Genomic DNA, 21,527 nt, shown 5'->3' on the forward strand with positions numbered 1-21,527 from the left:
AGAAAATGTGAAGTATACGAAGGAGCTGGCGCCCGTCTGGCAATAGTCTAGCAGTCTAGCCAATAACAAAGCTTTTGACGAATTATAGGTTAAAAAGATCTTTCCATTAAATTTTTATTTGAAACAGTCTAATTCTTATTTTATATAAGGATTATATATATATATATATATATATATATATATATTTATATATTGGATTGATAAGTAAATAATGTTAGAAATTTTCAATAGTTTATATTCTAAATTAAATAATATTATAAATGTTTTTATTTGATAATAATAATTGAATAATAATAATTGAATAATATTTTTTATTGAAAATGTTTAGTAATTTATATTTAAATAAATAACACAGTATTGTATTTTATATAAAAAAACAATGGTATCTTATATCGAAATAAATAATATTATTTCGTATACAGTATTTTGTTTATTAAAAATTCCGACATTACTTATTGACCAATCCAATATATATATATATATATATATATATATATATATATATATATATATATATATATATATATTGTATGTTTGATTACATATTATTTTAATTTACATAAATATGACGGTAATAAAGGTTATAACTTATTTTAAATAACGTTATAATAATTTCTATTATAGGCATCATAATAATTATCGTTATACATAATTAACACAGGATTATTAATAATTCCATTCATTTCCATTAATTGCAATTTGTGGACTTCATGATTGGATGCATTTAATATAATGAATCGAAATGATAAGGGTCAGAACGCACTATCGATTAATAAATTCGTTGATATTACACAGCTCCTTTTCAGATAAGTAATTATTGTAAATTCTAAATACACAAAGTTCTTTGTTTCTCCTGTTATCATTCGTTCTTATTTTTTATAACAATAGATTTCAGGTTATAAAGTAAAAAAAAAGAAAGAAAAAATAAAACAAGAGAATTAAAACGATTACGAAACATGTGTTTCGAAGGATCAACGTCTTTCTAATACGCAAAATATTATTAAAACATAAAATTTAAAATAAATTAACGAATTATAAACAATATATACGATGTATCAAAGATTTAAATTTTGTTAACAACTATTAAAACCACTTATAATTAATTTTCATCTTATCATATCCATTGTATTTCTCTATCGCTTTACAATCATATCGCTCATCTGTTCTATATAAAAATATATGTAGGAAAGTTTTAGAAACGATTATAAAAGATCGAAGTAGAAAAAGTGAAAAGGAAAAAAAAAAAGAAGGATAAAAAAGAAAAGAATCTGAAGAAAACTTTACAGTGATAAAGATGGCGCCACTATTAACGGATATGGGGGAAAAAGCCCGATGTATATAGAAATGTGTGTGTGCGCGTGTGTGTGCGTGCGTGTAATAGAAAAGAAAGAGATAGAAAATGATAGAGTAAGAACGAGTATAAGTTAGAGGAAGAGAGAGAGAGAGAGAAGAGAGAGAGAGAGAGAGAGAGAGAGGGATGAGCGCAAAACCGTTGGCGCATATCACGTAGGAGGTTATAACTTTTGAGTAAGCCTGTAGGACGAATCGGAGCTTTTAGTAGTGGTGGTAGTAGTAATAATAGTAGTAGTGTAGTAGAGTATTCGTGCAACGAAGGGCAGGGTCGTCGGCAGAGAACGTCGTCAGTACGCCCCGTGTCGTCGACGTGAGTCCTTCGTGCTTTCGGGGGTTGCTCGTGAAAATTCTATTCTCTCTCTCTCTCTTTTACACATACACAGATAGACATACGCACACACACATATATATATATATATATATATATATATATATATCTTCAGCTACTCGTGCTGAGTCTCGTGCCGGTGGAATCAACGTACCTTCCCCTTTTCGAGTATGTTGGAGCCGATCCTGTCTTTCCTATTCTTCCTATAGCTTGACCGTATAGCCCTTGAGTAAGATAAAAGAAAAAAACAAAAAAAAAAAGAGGTGTGATAAAGAGATAAGGAATGTGTTAGGGTCGAAGGGGGAAAAAAGAAGACAGGTTCTGAAGTGTCCTCGAAGCAAATAAAAAAAGAAAGAAAAGAAAACAAAAGAAAAAAATAAAATAAAGTAACAAGAAAGAGAAGGATATGTGAAGAGGAGAGTAAGTAATAAGGGATGATAAGTAAGCACATGCCGCGTCGTGGCCATTGACCTTCGAGGACGAACGAAAGGAGTGGAAAAAAAAAGAAAAACAATATCGTGACGGAAGATTATTGAGTATTGTTCGACAAGGAGAAAGGAGAAGAAAGGGGGGGGAGGAGGTACGTTCGTTCGCATCACATCGTCGCATCACATCGTCACATTAGTCGTCGTTGTCGTCATTCGTTGTCGTCGTCGTCTTCCTGACTGAATACACTACACAGTTTCGCGATTCGGTCCGATCGACTTTTTTTTTAGGTTATCTCACAACGTAGATTTATATTTATCGGATATATAATAAAATTTTTAGATAATTTTATTAAGACATATTTATTATTATTATTATTATTATTATTTTATATATATTTTATATATATTATTATTATATCATGGATGTTAACTGGTGAGCCGATTTGACGAGTATAGTCAAAGGATAAAGGGGGAGAGTACAGTCGTGAAACGGGGAGTGTCGCCGGTAGTCGGTCGAAAGGGAGGAGGAGGAAAAGAAGGAGGAGGAGGTGGAGGTAGTGGTGGAGGAGGTGGTGGTTGGTGGTGGACGAAAAGGAAAAGAATAATTTGAAGGGTGAAAAAAGGAGGAAAAGAGAGAGAGAGAGAGAGAGAGAGAGAGAGAGAGAGAGAGAGAGAGATAAAAGAAAGAAGAAGAAGAAAAAGAAGAAAATGGGCTGCAACACGAGCAAGGAAAGCGTCCAGCCAGCTGCTGAGGAAGCGAAAGAAGATGTCAAGAATGGAGGTGAGTTACTTCGTCTTTCTTTTTCTCTTTTTCTTTTATTTCTTTTATTTTCTTTCTTTCTGCGCCTCTCTCTCTCTCTCTCTCTCTCTCTCCCCGTTTCTTTCTTTCTCTTCTTGATTTCATTATTTTTATATCTTTTCATCGCGAACATGCAATTTCTTCGTTGAGAGAGGTTAAGTCTGGCTTGTGTCTAGATTACTACCCCCACCACCTAACCGTTCCGTCTGCTCCAACTTTTTTTTTCTTTCTTTTGGCTTTTACAGCTCGTCTTATTTATTATTTATTATTGAGATGTTATTTGATAAAGGAGAGAGAGAGAGAGAGAGAGAAAGAGAGAGAGAGAGAGAGAGAGAAAAAGAGAAAGAAGAGAAGGAGAACTTGTATAAATTACAAGGACGAATCGTTTCGTTTTATCGTTTTTGCTAAGTGTTCTTAGAAATGGCGACTATGATAGATCGTAATCGAAACTATTGATCGTTCGTTTTAACTTGTTTATTGAAGGAGAAGAAGAAGAATAATATGATTAATATATATACGATAATATTCGTACGAGGTTAATCGATATAATTCGTTGAAGAAGAGGATGACCGAAATTTTTTTACTTATTCATTTTGTTAACTTAGCTTTTCGTATGTATATCTGCTAATATATATATATATATATATATATATATATATATATATATATATATATATATATTGAGTTGATCAATAAGCAATCTTGAAATTTGTTGCAAAAAATATCGAATATACAGTGTTGTATATTTAGATGGAAAATTCTAATATTATTTATTGGTCAATCCAATATATATTTGATATATAGACTTTTAAATGTATGTATGCGTTCATTCATATATGCATTAATGTAAGGAGAAAAGTGTTGGTGAAAGAATAGTAATAAGGTACGGTAAGTAATATATAAGTCAATCTTAAAGAAAAATATCTCGGAAAGAATAAGAAAAAGTAAAGGAATAATAAAAGTCGAAAAAGTCCGAAGGTCGTTGAAGAAAGAAGGGAAGGTATGGGAATATATAGGGTGTCTGAAGTCGGCGTGTCTCGTTCAAACGGGCCTTAGCTCTGTCATGTATGACAGAATGTCGATATAATAAACGACGGCACGGTTCACAGTTCGTGGCATGCTCGTCAAGCTTCGTGATCAACAGGATGCGTTAATTTAGCTTTGTAATTTTAGACAAAGAGACCTACACTTACGTATTATAAATTAAACTCTCCGATGGACGTCTAATTGAAAGGTATTATTTTTCAACGATACTAATTATTAACTTAATGAGTATGTAGATATTATGTTTTATGTATATGTTTTATATATATATATATTATGTCATGCAATCTAAAGGATGGGTTAATCATTTTTGAATCTTTCAGAAATTATGCGAGTTAAATTCTAATTTTGTTAAGTAATTTCTTATTTTATAGTATCCAAATCTTATTGCATAAAAAATGATCCAATGGTCTTTGGCTATTTTAAAAATTACGAGAGTTAACTTCAAGTTTTACTTCGAGCAAATTTTTATTTAATATATTTCAGAGTAATATCGTAATTATTGGATCATTCCATATATTATAAATGTGCGATTCTACTTGACGAATTTAAATTATCATTTGAGCTGTATTATACAGGATAATGCAATAATTATTAATGATTTAATTAATTTCAGAGAAACTGTTAGAACTGTTTAAATTTTCTAAAACAAACTTTGGTATATGATAAATAAAAATTTTTTTCTTTTTTATTTATGAATAGGATGCTACAATAATATTACAATATTTTAGAAACTATGAAAGTTTAATCCAAGTTTTATTAACCGAACTTTTTATCTAACATATTTAAATTTATGTTCATAATTATTGAACTACGTTGTATATTGCAAATGTGTGATAAAGTATCTATTAAATCATATATATATATATATATATATATATATACATATACATAGAATATCATGGAAACTCATTATATATAAAAAATCTTTCAGAGAAATATATGAAAGAAAAAAAATGACGATAAAAATCTTGAAATTCATTCTTGAGATATTATTATCGAGATATCTCAAAAACCTTTTGGTATAAATACAATGTTTTAATTATCATGCTAATACGAAATTTCTTCTTTGAAATTTTCTTTATTTGTTTTTTAAAATTTTACCGATCGTAACAAAACTTTGATGTTTTTACGATCCACGGGTGAATTACGACGTAACGCAATCTTAATGCGATCATCTCGTGAGATAAATAGCACGGGTGAGCTCTTCTACACGCTCGTATAGGACTGTTTTTTCTTTTTTTTTTTCTTTTTGAGAGAGAAAACGTTTTGATGACTCATCCCATCACCCCACCGTAGGAACTCTTCCTTCTCGATCTATCGATCACATCTCAATACGTATTCATTTATCTATCCGAAGAAAATCATGTAAAAAAGTATTTTGTAAGCCATATTTCACGTCAGACACCATATATAGATATATAGCAGAGTTTCAAATTTTCCATCAACGATGTATCCAAAAACATAAAGTTTATTTGCAAAGGGGATTGCATATAGTGATGACCATATATATATATATATATATAGGTATATAGATACACACACACACACACACACACACACACACACACACACACACACACACACACACATGTATATAGATGCATTTCGAAAATGTATTGACATGAGAGTAATTGCGTTTGCGATTTTGATGCACGTGCACTGATTTCAATTACTTATTGATGTTGAAATTGGACGAACGATAACACAAAAATGTTATAAACGAAAATAGCTCGATCGGATTTGTTAATATTCCTCTGTCGAATATTGGATTCGATAAAGAAAGAAGACAAAAAAAAGCTCCATTACTTTGAAACATTTCAAATAAATTCGAATAATTGATTAAAAAAATGAATATGCTTTATGAAAATCAATGTCCCTAGGTGATTTTAAAAATGGATTACTTTTTTTTTTCTAGTTTTTAAGCTAACTTTTCCTTTTCTTTTTTTTTTTCTTTCTTATTATAGATTGTAAAACTACAAGAGCTTAGACAGTTCTTTTTTTATTTTTTTATTTTTTTATTTCTTTTTTTTTCATTCGTTCATAATTCCTAATATTATTCGATTTAACGTATAATTTATGTATAAGTCATTGATAAGAGTGTGTAATATTGAAAAGACATTCATGCATTCTTACAGACAAAAAGTTCGCGTGACCATCCAACGTATTCTGACTAAAATAGGTTAATGACCCAATCTTACACTTACTTGGCTATATAACACGTGGTTTGTCAAGAGTGAACAAGGTGATTGTGGAGACATTTACTCGTTTTAGACATCGTTCTAAGTTATTATAGGCGAATCGACGAAATCCTGTTCGTCGAACTCGTAAACTTTAGCGGATCCTGCTGACGTTCAAGATTCTATTGGATGTATCCAGTATGTTCATAGTATATACATACATACATAGTAAATACATAAATGGTATACATATATACGTACATACGTACATACGTACATACGTACATATATAGAAACGTAGAACGTTTTGTGCTAGAACGACTTTTATCCAGATATTTCCTCGTTGAAATTGTTATCCTAGTATAGATACCTACATATCGGCATATCGATTTATCGACGTAATCGTACTACACTTCGAGATTGAAAACCGATAGAGACACTTTATTCGATATACCATGTAGAATAAGGAATTTTTTCTTCGAAAATCAAATCCCCTTCCCCTGGATGTTTATATGCAAAGAATAGTAATCCTAACGTAGGCGTATACAAAAATTATACATTGGACGTCTTATTGCTTTATTTTTTCTTTTTTTCTTTTTCTTTTTCTTTTTTTTTTTTCATTCGTAAGAAAATTGCATTTTCCAAGTAAATCGAATTGTACCATTTATTCAAGGAAAAATGTTGCAATTTTATCTCAATTTAAATAAAAACTTTCCTTAATAAAATTTATATGAATATAACGTGTATATATATATATATATATATATATATATATATATATATCGATTGTTACACAGATGCAAGTACATAGATTGAATAAAATAAAATATATAAAAAGAGAAAAAAAATGTATATTTAATGTATATATGAATAGATTAAGTCAGATAATATGCGATTATATGAGATAGGACAATCTCATTTCATTCTATTTCTCTTATAAGAACCACATATAAATCATTAATCGTCTCTTTTATTCCTTTTGAAAAGTACTCACGTATCACGTTGAATAAGTAATTATTTCTCGTAAGTACAAGGCTAAGAGTACCAGAGTGATAGTTAAGCTAATGAAAAGTTCTGTCTTCCGTGCTGATTTCCTCCTTTTAAAATCGACTTTTCTTTATTCTTCTCACTCAAACTTACCCTATCTTGTTTTAAACCTTGAAGTTTTCTAACGAAGGACGATTATCATGAAACAGTTTGGTACGATCTATAGATCGTAATTACAATCTAGAAAAATTAAAATATATATATATATATATATATATATATATATGTATATCATATCGAGGATAATATTATTGCGATTTGAAATAAAAACTTTTCTTTTTACAACAATTAAAAATATTCGAGAAATATTTCAAACAAAATTGGATGATACAAATAAAATTGAGAATACGAAAAATGTATATGCAACGAAAGAATTATTTAAAAAATTTCTGATCCGAATATACATTGAAATACAACGTAAAAAAAAAAATAAAAAAAAGAAAAAAAAGACTGTCATAAAATGATTAGAAAAATGTTCTAAATCGAAGGAAAGCTCTTGGTACGTTCGAATAATCCATTGTTCGGTAGTAACATCCATCAGGAAGAAAAACCATAGGACAATGTTTATTCGATAAATCTCATTATCCGTAAATCTTTCGTTCACGTAGACATTTTACACACACGAACGGACATTCAAGGAGAGTTTCCTTTCGATTACTTTGGAAGGGAACTAGCGCATTGACAAAAACATACGTATGTACGTTATCGTCAGTGAGTAAATTCCCGAACGAGCTCTTTTTACGGTTATTTACGTTCTACTATTTGCGCTTCAATATTACCTACTCATTTATTTACCCATCTTTTTCGTTTTCTTCCTTTTCCATTATTTTTAATAAACCACATGTCGATAATCCATCGACATATTAGGTTTATCGAAAAATTTTCTTCATTTTCCTTACAATTACTTTTGAAATTAATGGAGAAATATATTTTTTTCTTTTTTAATTATTTTTAAATTGAAACAATATTTTTTTTTTTACATATAAAAAATTTGATTAATAATAGTTTGATTAAAAGAAGTTGATTAATAATATTTTATTATTATTATTATTTTCATATAATTTATATTTTAATTTGATACAAAGCAATCATTCGTTAATAATCTCATAAAATTCGATACTTTTAAAGGATTAGAAATAAGAGGATTTAAATGATCAATGTACGTCATAATTTAAAAATAACTATTTCTTATTTTATGAGGTGTAAATATAAATGTGATCGATAAGAAGACGATTTGTTAACGAGATCTCGACGACAAATGGATGAAATGGTCTTGGCAAAAGACCGATAATACTGAATTTAAATTAGCGAGAGGATATCGAGGTTCGAGAGCTGCCAAATCGGTACGTGCGAGATTTGTTTCGGTAACAAGAACGAATCGATCGGTCTCCCACGTCCTGAGCAATTTTCTCTGAGTTAGGAAAAAGCCATATCAATTTATCTTTTCTAGACATCGTTGACCAATAACATTAGGTTTACGATATTACCTAACTCAAACATATTTGATCTGACATACAGCATTACTTTATTTTTATATAACATCATTCTATTTATTATTTAAAATTATTTCCATCGTAATATTTACCATCATATTTTATTTATACATTTATTTATTTATTGAATGTTTTAATTAAAATGATACCGCATGTATCTTACCGTAATTTTTTTTTTTTCGATTGAAAAATCAAAAATATGAGCACAATGTTTGATCTTCGCTCAAAATTCATATTCATGATAATAGGAAACGACGTTTACGTTCAGTACGATGTTAATAAACAATTTTCCGTGATCGATTATATGACCTTTATGAAAATTTTATGACGAAATTGTCCTTTCGAAAGTCGTATTAAAATTTGTATTCTTTGATCATAGGATCAATTTTAGAAGGATAACATCATATCAACTTATATATATATGTATATATATATATATATTTATATATATATATATATATATATATATATATGTATATGTATATATATAGTAAATGTGCATAGCATCGTTTGGCACGCATACAATCATATGTATTTCGCGTTTAGATTGCGTGCATTCATGACCTCCTTCGCGACGTCGATGAAATACGTCGGTAAGTGTATGAATCCGGTAATAACGTGCCGGCATGCCGCTTTTTACGGAGTCCTCGTCAAAAATAACCGGAAGTCTGTCTAAAGGAAACTTGTTACGAGAAGCCATTTTTATCGGTTAAAGTAGAAAATAATAAGGCAACCTCAAAAGCTTAACCTTTTCAATTAGATTTAAACGAAACAAATTTTCTTAATAATTTGTTCGTTGTTTTGTACATAAATATGTAGTTAAGCGAAATAAATTTTTTCGATTGATATCATTCTTTCAAAGAAGAAATTCGAAAAATTTTCGAGATCGTTTTATAGATTATTTTTTTTTTAAAGAAACATAATCTCATTTCTTTTAATACGTCTATATATTTTTTTCTTCTAAATCTTTCTGATCCCTGTGTAATTCGTTTTTTAAAATTTCTCCAATACGATAAGAACGTTCAATCATTATAAAATGTTGCCTATTCTTTTTTCTTTTTTGTTTTTTATATGTAATTTTTTTATTTCATTAAAAATGTCCTAAAAAAAAAAAAAGAAATAAATAAAAAGAATGAAATTTCATCGAGAAAATATTCGTTTGGTTCGTATAAAAAAAATTGCATCAAACTTTTCTTTCAAGAGAAGAAAGTATAAAAAAGAAAGTATAAAAAGAAAGTCATTTGCGGGAAGTGTTCGAGCATAGAAAAAAAAAAACAAAAAAAAAAAAAAGAAAAAGAAAAGAAAAAGAGAAAAGAAAAGGTGGAAATTACGAAAATAAGTGACGCATACCATGGTTTATAGAAATGTTTGAGTTCGACGTGTTGCACCAGGTTCGAAATTGCTGAGGATAAGTACCGTCAGGTGGTTGCAACTGTTGCAAATGTGCACCTCTCTCTCTCTCTCTCTCTCTCTCTCTCTCTCTCTCTCTTTCTCTCTCTCTCTCTCTCTCTTTCTCTCTCTTTCTCTCTCTTTTCTTTCTTCCTTTCTATTCATCATCTATTCTTCTTTGGTGGATCGATAGAACGAATCGCTCAAAGCGTCTGCGTTTGAAATTCTATCAATTCTATTTTATAATATAGTCGTATATTTTTATTCTGTTCGTAAAGAAATGATTTTTCTTGTCGTTGATCGAGTAATCCTCGCTTGTTTCTCCTTAATTGTATTTTAATGAGAAAATCGATTAGAAATATCATTGAAATTTACTTTTTTATCATATTATATAGTAATCTTTTTATACATTACGTTCCAGTGCACAGAGTGGCTTGGAAATATCATATAAATTGTTTTTTTATCATCTTAAATATATGTTTTATTTCAAATTGAATTTCAATATGCGTCTGTCTGTCTGTATGTATGTATGTGTGTGTGTGTGTACTTGCACATTATGAACATGTTAGAAACTTTTTAAACATTATATAACCCTTTTTTTTTTTTATTTTATTTCAAATACATTCGAAACAACTTATCACATAATTCCAACACTTTCATGTTTGATAAGGTTAGCAAATATTAGATGAAGTTTCGTTCACTCGATTGGATTCTAATCGGTTTACTTAATAGCCTTTTCCAACAAAATTGAGAGAACACGGCAAACTTATTAGTGCAGTAAGAGAGAAAGAGAGAGAGAGAGAGAGAGAGAGAAAAAGAGATAGAGAGAGAGAGAGAGAGAGACGATGATTATATCACAGGATAGAATGAAAAGTTATCCTAGTAGTCCTAGCTTCTAGTCCGTAAGTTGACTCTACTTAAGTTTCACATTCACACGAAGAACTCGGTATCTATTGCAAATTTCTTCTTGTTTCTATTGCAAATAATATATTCAGCTTGATATGTATATTTCGTGGGAACATTAATGTATTAGACGTATTATAATATATAGATATCTTCTTTGGGAATTAATTATATTCCAAAATGTAATGCGAGTCATATGATAACGTCAAATGAAGTTATATATACATATATATATATATATATATATATATATATATATATATATATATATATATATATATATGTATATATGTATAGGTATCCATTTTTCTTTTTTATCAAAAATTTATATTTTTATTATATATTACTTGAAAAGAAAAGAAAGTATTATGTATACCATTTTTATCATTATTTCAAAAATATCTAATCAATAATCTCATCGTAGATCATCATTTTCAAAGAATTCATATCTTCTCATAATCTATTGAATGAAAGAATATCTTTTGAATTCCTATATCTATCAATTTAATTAACCTTTTTTTCTCGAATTAGCTTGGATTAATCATCGTTCGAATAGAGATATACGAAGAGACAGTTTTACGCGATATATCTTATGATAGATCAAAAAGATCGAACGATCGATCAACGGACTCGATCTGACAATAAGTAAAGTGAAGGGTCAGGGGTTAAAGGACGTTCACCCTGAACCACTGGAGATTCAGAAGTGTTACCGGCTAGTGCCGCCAGTTGGTAGATCAATAAACGAATGCCTAGCGAGCAGACGGTCTAAAGTCGAATGCCATTTAAATTGGTTTAATTGTTTATTAGTTTTATCTACTCGTTTTATATATTAGATATTTTATTTTATTGTTTTTTTATTTTTATTTTTATATGTTTTATCAAAGAGCCGAGAGATTCGAATAAACAAACAAATTATTTTTCTTTACTTGTAACAGCATAAGCTTATCTATAAACCCATTTAATCAACGATAAAGATCAAATTAATGTCAAATTATTTGAAAATAAATTTTCATTTTTATAGCCTTCCGCACGATTGAACGTACACGTTTACACGTACATCACTGAACTCTACGGTAATACGAATGTTTCGAATGCAAACCAAGTCGGCATCTCACGATTATATACTTGAGAATATTGCTGTGTGTGCTTTTTAAATTTATCGCATTTCTTCGGAATCATTTCACATAGAATTAACTTCATAAATGTTGAGATTAATTCTAATCTTATGTGATTAATGGGAATTTAATTGTTTAATAAATTGAGAAATGGATAAATGATTTATAAATAACTTTTAATTATTCTAAAAAAATTATATTGTCAATTGTATTTTTCTTTCTATGTGTCTGTATGTGTATGCGGATTTTCTTTTATTTATATTTGAAATTGAATAACTTTTTTTAAACTTGACAAAGCGTTATGAATTTTTGATTAGATGTAAAGAAATTCGTAAGATATATGAAGGATTGAATAGAAATAATTTTTGGTTCTTAGTAAAGTTAAAAATACAAAAGAAAAATTTTTGATTTAGAAAAAGTGGTTCGATGTAAAAAAAAATATTCGAACATTTTTATGACATTCTCTGGATGTAATTATATATGCATATATATATATATATATATATATATATATATATATATTATTTATATACTTAAATTCAATTGGCGAAGGACATTCGATCGGTGTAGGATTTTTATGAGACAAACAAAAGCTCGAGGGAAACCTTGGATCGAGGAAAGACGACTTTAGACCACTCCTATGTTTGAACAAACGGAGGTGTGGCATATTGGAACGTAGCAATGTATATTAGAAAAAGGGAAAAGAAGTGTATTGTTCAGGGAATATAAATCCTTCAGGAGTTTCGATCTCTCTTACTCGAATTTATCGAGAGAAAACTAGTAGATCGATAATCTAATCGCATGTCTCATGAGAGGGTTCTCGTTTTGATCTGTCTAATTGTGTAGAGTCTTGTTTACATTCGTATTCCTATTTTGTGCAGTTAATTGGCAAACTATTCGAAAGAGTCGACATTTTTATTGTTCTTATGTAATTCGTTAAATATCTTTTTTATTGATCAAACTACGATAACTGTAGTATATTCCTGTTAGTAACGTAATAATAGAAAGTAGAAAAAAAATTTGAAATAATATAAACATATGCCAAAAGATAGACACTTAGTGATGGAGACATTAATGCATTGACAGATGCATCGTTTGACTGTGTTCGTATTCAAAATATATTTTCATTTTCATATATAAACGACGTCTCATTTTTCATATATAAATAATCATTTTTTAAATGGTAAAAGAGATATAATTCATACATGGTTTTATCTTTGTTTTTTACTTTTTTAAAGATATGTAATGAGGAAGTATATACATATGTGAGATAAGTTTTTTAGGTTATCTTTAATAGAAATTTAATATTATCAAAATAGAATGTTCAAGGATCTATGATATGATTTATCATTTATATGTATATATATAATAGTTTTATATTTTTCGCACAGGCAAATAAAAAGATAAGAACTTAATACCGACTTACGGTAAAATAGAACACGATAGTATCGAACGATGTCACAGGTAAAAATAGTAAAAAGTTCATTTTCTACCTTATCGACCGTTGTTAAAAAACATTGATAAAAGTGAACAGTTATGTATTTTTGGTAGATGGTAGCATACATTCAGGCGTACTCGAACTTACGAAGCATCGACCGAGTTTTCGTCAATATTGACACAACTAGATTGCAATTTTTTTTTTTTTTTTTTTTTTTTTTTTTCTTTTTACTTCTACAGTCTGTATACAGAATCTTTTTCATCTTAATTAGTCGTTCTTGCTGCCTTCCTTTACTTTTATCCGGTGAAACAAAATCTCGTTTGGTTCATCTTAGTTTCGTTTACTTTTGAAAATTTTCTGCAAACGCGTCGAGGTATGAAATCGAAGTTAAACTTTCAATTAAAATTGAACGAATGTCAGAAGTAGTCAAAAAATATTTATCTAACTTTGTCGATCTCGTTTGAATTTCTTGTTAGAACGAGCACGCGATACATCACACTTTTCGATTCAAATTCATTTGCCATAAATTTCTCCCGCCCAACTTCCTCTCCCAAACCGATTTTAGTTCCACTACTTCTGAAGCCCCTCTCAGTTTTCCTAAAATGGTTCCCAGAGGTAACGTTCGAGCGATCGTTCTTACACCACGTATACTAACAATTTGCCACAACTTTCCTACGCGAATACTGCACTTAGCGAGAGTATCAAGTATAAGTAAATTGGAGCGTAATTATCGTGCTGACTTCAACCTCTTCCTTTGAACCTTCTTTTTCTTCTTCCTTTGATAAAAAGAATTTTGAAAGATAAAGAATATAATTTTCATGAAATCAATAACACGAAACAAATAACAAAGAAGGAAAAAAGGAAAAGAAAATAAAAAAGAAAATTAAATGATCCTCCAATTTTAAGAACAATAAAAGTACGGAGAAAAATGTGGTAATTCTTTTTTTTTTTTTTTTTTTTAATCTCTTTCTTTCTTTGTTTTTGTTTCTTTGACACAAATAAATATAAAAAGAATAGCTCGTCGCAATTCGTAGCAACTCTTTCGCAAAAGGAACGAAGCAATATCTTAGCAAAGTGAAACGTATTACTCGCAAGATACTCGAAATATATATGAAACTCTCCTTTTCTTGATAGAGAGCGAAAAAGAGAGAGAAAGAGAGAAAGGGGGGGGAGAGAGACAGAAGCATTCATAGAACGTATGCAGAAGGCACACACGCCGTCTCCTTCTTTAAACTCCCAAATTCAGTGAGAAATTTCAGGAACTCGAGAGCCAGAAATTCCATGCCTCCATCGTCTATGTAATGTAATGTCGAATAGAAGGGGGTTGAACTCGACCGCAGCATCGCCGATAACATTTCGCTTAACAACCATCGGGTAGATATACACACCAATCGTAAAGCTTACGTACGTAGGTATAGATATATAGAAATAAAACACATAGACATATACGTAACTTCAAGCACATTTATTCAACTTTTCTGACTCGTCAAACAAGGCATGACCCTTATCTCTTTGCTTATACTTCAGTGATTTTAATAACAGTTATAATTATTTCTTTTGGCTCATTATTTTTTTTATCGAATTAATTACGTTTATCTATTTGTTCATTGATCATTTTAAATACATGAAAATTTGTTCTACATATTCTATTTCCATTGTCCTGTTTAATTTTCACGTCGAATAGAAATTTTATTAATATCGATTAAATAAATTATCTAATTGTTCCGAAACATTATATACCTATATATATTTTATATATATATATATATATATATATATATATATATATATATATATAATTTTAACTAAATGTCACGCAGTTGTGTATATCCTTTAAAATGTAAATATTTAAATAATTTAAGTTAAGCCAGTGGTTATATTTCGTGTACATTAGTTTAACAAATGATTTTATTATTAATTTATATGAATATTTTCACTTTTCGTGAAAAAAAAAGGATCCCATCGGAGATATAAAATTTGTATTCTATAAAAACATCTAGTAACTTGCATCGTACGATGGTATCGAGTCACCGTTAAAAGCTGATCGACACTATCCGTAATAGCCATAGTATGTCTATAGTGTGTGTAATATAGACAACATTTTTTTTTTTCTCTCTTCCCCGATCTACCGTTCCCCTCCTACCCGTTAAAAAGCATAACGATAGTTATCTTTTCCATGCGAGAATTAATAAAATTTTCAAGGAGAACTATACGATATTGCATGAAAAACGTCAGTATAATAGTTACGTAGAAATCAGCAATCATCTTCGAAGGTCGAAGCATCGTTCGTTATCGTTTCATTGCATTATGCAAGCTCCATGGATACGCGATTGTTAAAATCACATTGATCGTTCTATCTCAGAATCGATATTATAGATTTCACTCGACGATTTCTCAATTTTTATTATAAATATCGACGTGTATTCTTATTTCTTGTTCTTTTTTTATTTAATTTTGTTTCTTTTTTCTTTTTTTCTTTTTTTTTTTTTTTTTTTTTATCAAAAATTTAATATTCTACTCCGGATAATGACACGATATTGACACATATTGACACATCATGCGTTGGCTTTCCTTTCTATTTATATATATATTTTTTTTTTATTTTTTGAAATACATAATTTCAAATCGAAATGATCGACAAGTTGACCTCTAATACAATCGTTTCGAAACAAATTATCCAATTTTTACTATGTACTATATATATATATATATATATATATATATATATATATACATGCATATACATAGTAGGGTCAAAGAAATCTGATTGATGAATTATCAAGATAATATCCTGTGCGTTGCTTATTTTGTATAGAAAAGAGGGGAGGGGTAAAAAAAAAAGATGAAAAGATGAAAAAAAGGAAAAAAGAAAGAGAGAGGTCGTAACGTTCCAAGGTAATCTGAGCTTCTTTTTACATTTTTCTTTTTTTTACTTTTTTGTTTTTGTTTTTTGTTTTCTCCTTCTTCCTCCTTGTCTTTCCTATCTTTTTTCTCTTATTATTGTTAACGTTTCCCCGAGGTCGACTCGACAAAATGAGAGGGTGAAAGCTCTGTGTGCAGAGCGTATTCCGATAGATGTGTGTGTGTGTGTGTGTATGATTGTGTGAGAGAAAATGAGAGAGGAGGAGGGAAAGAGAGGAAATGATAGAAGCTGCGTGGTGGTACTCGCGCGCAGGGTTGTAAGCCAGCTCGCTTATAAAAGGGGAGAGGGGGTACCTGCGATTCGTCAGTCTCATATCGGATCAGGTGCGGTTAAGGTGTACAGGTGACATATCGCTTTGGACTGCGTCTATCTATCTATCTGTCTCTTTTTCTTTCTCTTTCTCTCTTTCTCTTTCGCTCTCCTTCTTTTTCTCACACACATCATCTTACGTTTAAATCACGTCAGGTGAGCTTCGATTATCATTAAAATTTTTATATACATAATTATCTCTTTATCTAACTTTTTTTTATTGTCTTTCGTTTGAAAAATAATACCTACTATCTCGTTGAGTCACGAATGATGTTTAAATCTAAAGGTCGAAGTTGAAGTTGATAACGTGCTCTTTAATATACCATATTTTTATTAAGGCTCGCACGATATCAATTTTATTTATTTATTTATTTATTTATTGCTGTATTTGTTTATTTGTTTATTTATTATTTTTCCTTTTTTTTTTTTTTTAAGTATTTTTATATATTTCTTGATGTATATACTATATGATATCACACTTTTTTTTGTAGTTTATAAATGTAGTAGGATATAAATTTTTTTTGTCAAGATTTTCTTAATTGATAATATCGTTTTTTATTGTAGAGTTAGATAATGGAAAGGATATTTTAGGATCACGTTAGAATCGAAGTTAGAATGACATCAATATATGTATATATACATATTTTATATATATTATATATACATATATATATATATATATATATATGTATATATACCTAGGAGTACGATGTTACGAGTATTGTTCGAAACTTATACAATTCGAAAGTCCTTGGGAGTAAACTTCACTGTTCAAGCAAAGGAACTTTCGTTGAAACGATCGATATATTTCTATTTCTATTTTTTTTTCTTTTTTTTTTTTTTTAAGGTTAGTGTATTAAAAAGAGATGGAGATAACAATCGTAAAAATCGATCTGAGGTTCTCGTATTAATATAAAGTTTCTGTGGTATATATATTTAATCATAAATCTATATATAAGATGATCCATTCTGTGAGTGTATATATACATATATATGTGTCTCATAAGTTATACATACATATATGCATATATAAATACATAAATACATAGATTGGGATTTTTTATAAGTTTGTTATAGAAAAATATTCTATTATAAATTTATATTGTATAATTTTAAATTATGTATATATATATATATATATATATATATATATATATGTATATATATATATATATATATATATATATGTATATATATATAAAATATTTAAAATTCGCGATAATAATTATTTCGTATTGAAATAATTATATGCATTAAATATATTGAATTCGAACAAAAATATTTTTCAACACATTAATAATAGATATAAATATGATAATAATAAGATTATTGGTTTATATACAGGATTGGTTGTATCTATAGATAAATGTACAGATCGTAAAATCGTTTCATCTCGGAGTAATACTCCGAGAAATTTTTCGTCGTCTGTTTACTCAGAGAATTGCTTTCCTTGTTTGTATTTACGGTTCTATGGTTTCTCCGAGTTCGAAACGAGTTCGAGTTCGTGCTCACGAACAAGGGAATTAGTTTTTAACATAATATTCTTTCTCTCTCCCTCCCCCCCTCTCTCTTTCTCTCTCTCTCTCTCTCTCTCTCTTTTTTTCTCTCTTTCTTTTTGCTAAGATTACTGAGAACAAATGGAATCTTCGTAAAGTTTACTATTCAAAGAAGCACAAAGAAAGTTTCACCTGATTTTATTATTTATGTTCGTTCTTTACCGATAGGCATATACTTTTAATATTCGATGTTCATCGAACAATGCCGAGATTTATGTTTTATATTTCACGGAAAAGAGCAAAAAAGAGAAATAAAGAAATCTCTTTTATATATAATTTTACGTCATAAATATTAATCGTGAAATGATCGGCATAAGTTTTATACAATAGTTTCAAATTTATCTGTAAAGATATTAAAACAAAAAAAGAAATAAATAAATAAAATCATATGATTGTGACTTTATAATTTTTATGGAAGAAAAATTTCGAAAGATTTTCAATAATTAATTCTATATTTTATAATTCGATTATTCGAAATTTCATTAGACGGACGATCTGGAATATTCTTAACGCTGAAACAATCAAGGAGGCTCGAGAAACACGATCGTTCTTTGTAATGAAAATTGCCTGAGCACTCATCCCGACCTTTCAACGACCTCTCGAGCTCGATTTAATTGCCCTTTTCTCTCTTTCTTTTTTCTTTTTTTCCTTTTTTATTTCTTCATATTCTTCCTCTTCTTCTTCTTCTTCTTCTTCTTCTATTTCTTTTTCCAATTTCACGACTCGAACGAAGTGTCGGTTAACAAAAGATCGCACCTACGTAATCGAGAATGTTCGCGAGAAAAATTTTTTCCCCTTTCCAATTCTATGAGAAACTTTTATATGGCAGATTAAAAAAAGAAAAAAAGAGATAGATAGATAGATAGATAGATAGAGAGAGAGAGAGAGAGAGAGAGAGAGAGAGAGAGAGAGAGAGAGAGAGAGAAAGAGAAAGAGAAAGATCAGTCGATTTACGATTAAACTCTAGAAATTATTTCGCGTTGAGAATGTTGCACATTGAAAACGTATTACTACGCGTCCTACATATTGTGTTAAATTGAAAACTTGAACGAACATTGTTTATTTATATTTATTTATTTATTGATCGAGAGTAATTGTTTAATAACAAAAAGTATAAAAATTGCATATATATATATATATATATATATATATATATATACATTTACAGTGTGAAATAAAAAAATAATATTTTTCATAGATATATCTATATATCGAAGATAAAAAAAAAAAGAAAAAAAAAAAAGAAAGTATACAGAGAAAGAAAATGGTAATATTTTTTTTCTTTCGGATGTTATAAAAAAGAAAACAATCGACGTAAATTTTTTTTAGTTTAAATAAAACTCAATCAAATGGAATACAGTTTCGCAATTTGTATTCATGGGTATTATTGTCAAATGAAAAGTAAACGACATAATATATAATATTTTTATCTTTATTTCTGTCACGACGATATCGAAATGCATTTTTCTGCAGTTTTAAATTCGAACACCCAAACACGAACGCGTAAAACATACACACGCATGTACAAATACACATATAGTAGGATGTTTATCGCTGATGCCTTTCGAGACTCGTTATCTCGAAAATTTTATCTTGTAATTGGACGATAATATCAAACGATAACATGCTGATAAACGAACGAATTGGCGGATGAAAGGGATCGTACACACAGAGAGAGAGATAGAGAAAGAGAGAGAGATAGATAGATAGAGAGAGAGAGAGAGAGAGAGAGAGAGAGAGAAATTTTCTCTCTCAATTCGCCTTTGACAAGAAAACTGTGAACAATCGAGCCGTTTACTTTTTCAATAGCACCGAATTTGACTATATACTACAATGTCACGTTTTTTGCATATCCACATATTCAGCTGACAATGCATTATTTTAATCAACTATGTCTACTTCTCTTTCTCTCTCTTTTTCTCGATTTGTAACACTTTTATAGTTTCTTTTTTATTCCTTATGATCCAATTTTAATAATTATTAATATTGTTAGAAATTTACGATCTCTCTCTCCCTCTCTCTCTCTCTCTTTCTCTCTTTTTCTTTCTTTCAAAAATAATACTTCTATAGTTAATCATTTGAAAGTCTATTTAATTAAAAAAAATTCTCAAATTCGCTATATCCTGTATTTAATCTACTTATATTTCACAATTATTTCTATCACGTTTTCATACTGCAAAATAAACAAATAAATTCTCATTTCTTCCTTATCGTCGACTCTCAACGAGACAGATAAAAATTACAAACTGTCATGAGAGAAAGAGAGCTTATTATTCAAGTTAAGGAGAGCAAAATTGAAAACAGTTCGTTTGCGTGCTCGAAAATTGCTCGCGTGTTTTTAACGATTGTCGAATGGGGAACGAGAAAGAGAAAGAGAGAGAGAGAGAGAGAGAGAGAGAGAGAGAGGATAAAGAAAAAAAGATATGATAAAAAAAAAGGAAAATTGCGCTTTTAAAACGGGCCGAACAATTTTTGCAAGTTCGTTGTGGACGATATCAACAATAACGACACACGACATAATACCGCACGCAATACATCGACTCGTTCGCTATTTTTATTTAACGATTTCACGCACGAATACGCTCGATCTACCTGAGACCTAATCGAGCTCGAACGACGTTCTTCGAATATGCACGACTTTTAATATCGTAATCGGTCTTTTATGTTTGTTTTATTCAATGAACAAGAAGAATGGAAAAAGAAAGAGAAAGAGAGAGAGAGAGAGAGAGAGAGAGAGAGGGAGAGAGAGAGAGAGAGAGAGAGAGAGAGAGAGAGAGAGAGACAGAGAAAGAAAAGATTAATATTACTTAGAAATTAATTTATAATTAAAATCGATATGAAGTGTATGCATTTTTCTTTTTTTTTTTACACAATTGATATCATAAAAATATTTTTTGCTACAAAATGTAGCACGATTTTTAATCTCAAGCGAATATTGTAATTATTTTAATACCTACCATTTTAAAGCATACTACTATAGATTTAATTAATTTTTGTTACTTGTAAATATCCCAATTTTATTTTCAATTAGTGCGAACAATAATTGTATAAATCGTAAATTGCATATATCTTTGTGTAATTACAAGTTTTAAAATAAAAATAAAATAATAATAATAATAATAATAATAATAATAATAATAATAATAATAGTAAACTAGTAGATATAAAAATAATACTAAAAACAAATCTAATTATAAGTTTTTCTTATAAATTAATTTTGCT

General features: G+C 29.1%; 1 protein-coding gene across 1 annotated transcript in view; it reads left to right on the plus strand.

The window, feature by feature from the left end:
* The first annotated feature begins 2,745 nt into the window (after positions 1-2,745).
* LOC124430534 (nuclear mitotic apparatus protein 1) overlaps positions 2,746-21,527 on the plus strand; it is a 56,526-nt gene continuing 37,744 nt past the window's right edge. Inside the window, exon 1 of the mRNA XM_046977254.1 lies at positions 2,746-2,890. Coding sequence (XP_046833210.1) covers positions 2,818-2,890 — 73 coding nt within the window. The 5' untranslated portion in view covers positions 2,746-2,817. The remainder of the gene's footprint in view (positions 2,891-21,527) is intronic.

This window comes from Vespa crabro, chromosome 19 (genome assembly GCF_910589235.1).
Source record: "Vespa crabro chromosome 19, iyVesCrab1.2, whole genome shotgun sequence".
Classification (NCBI taxonomy): Eukaryota; Metazoa; Arthropoda; class Insecta; order Hymenoptera; family Vespidae; genus Vespa; species Vespa crabro.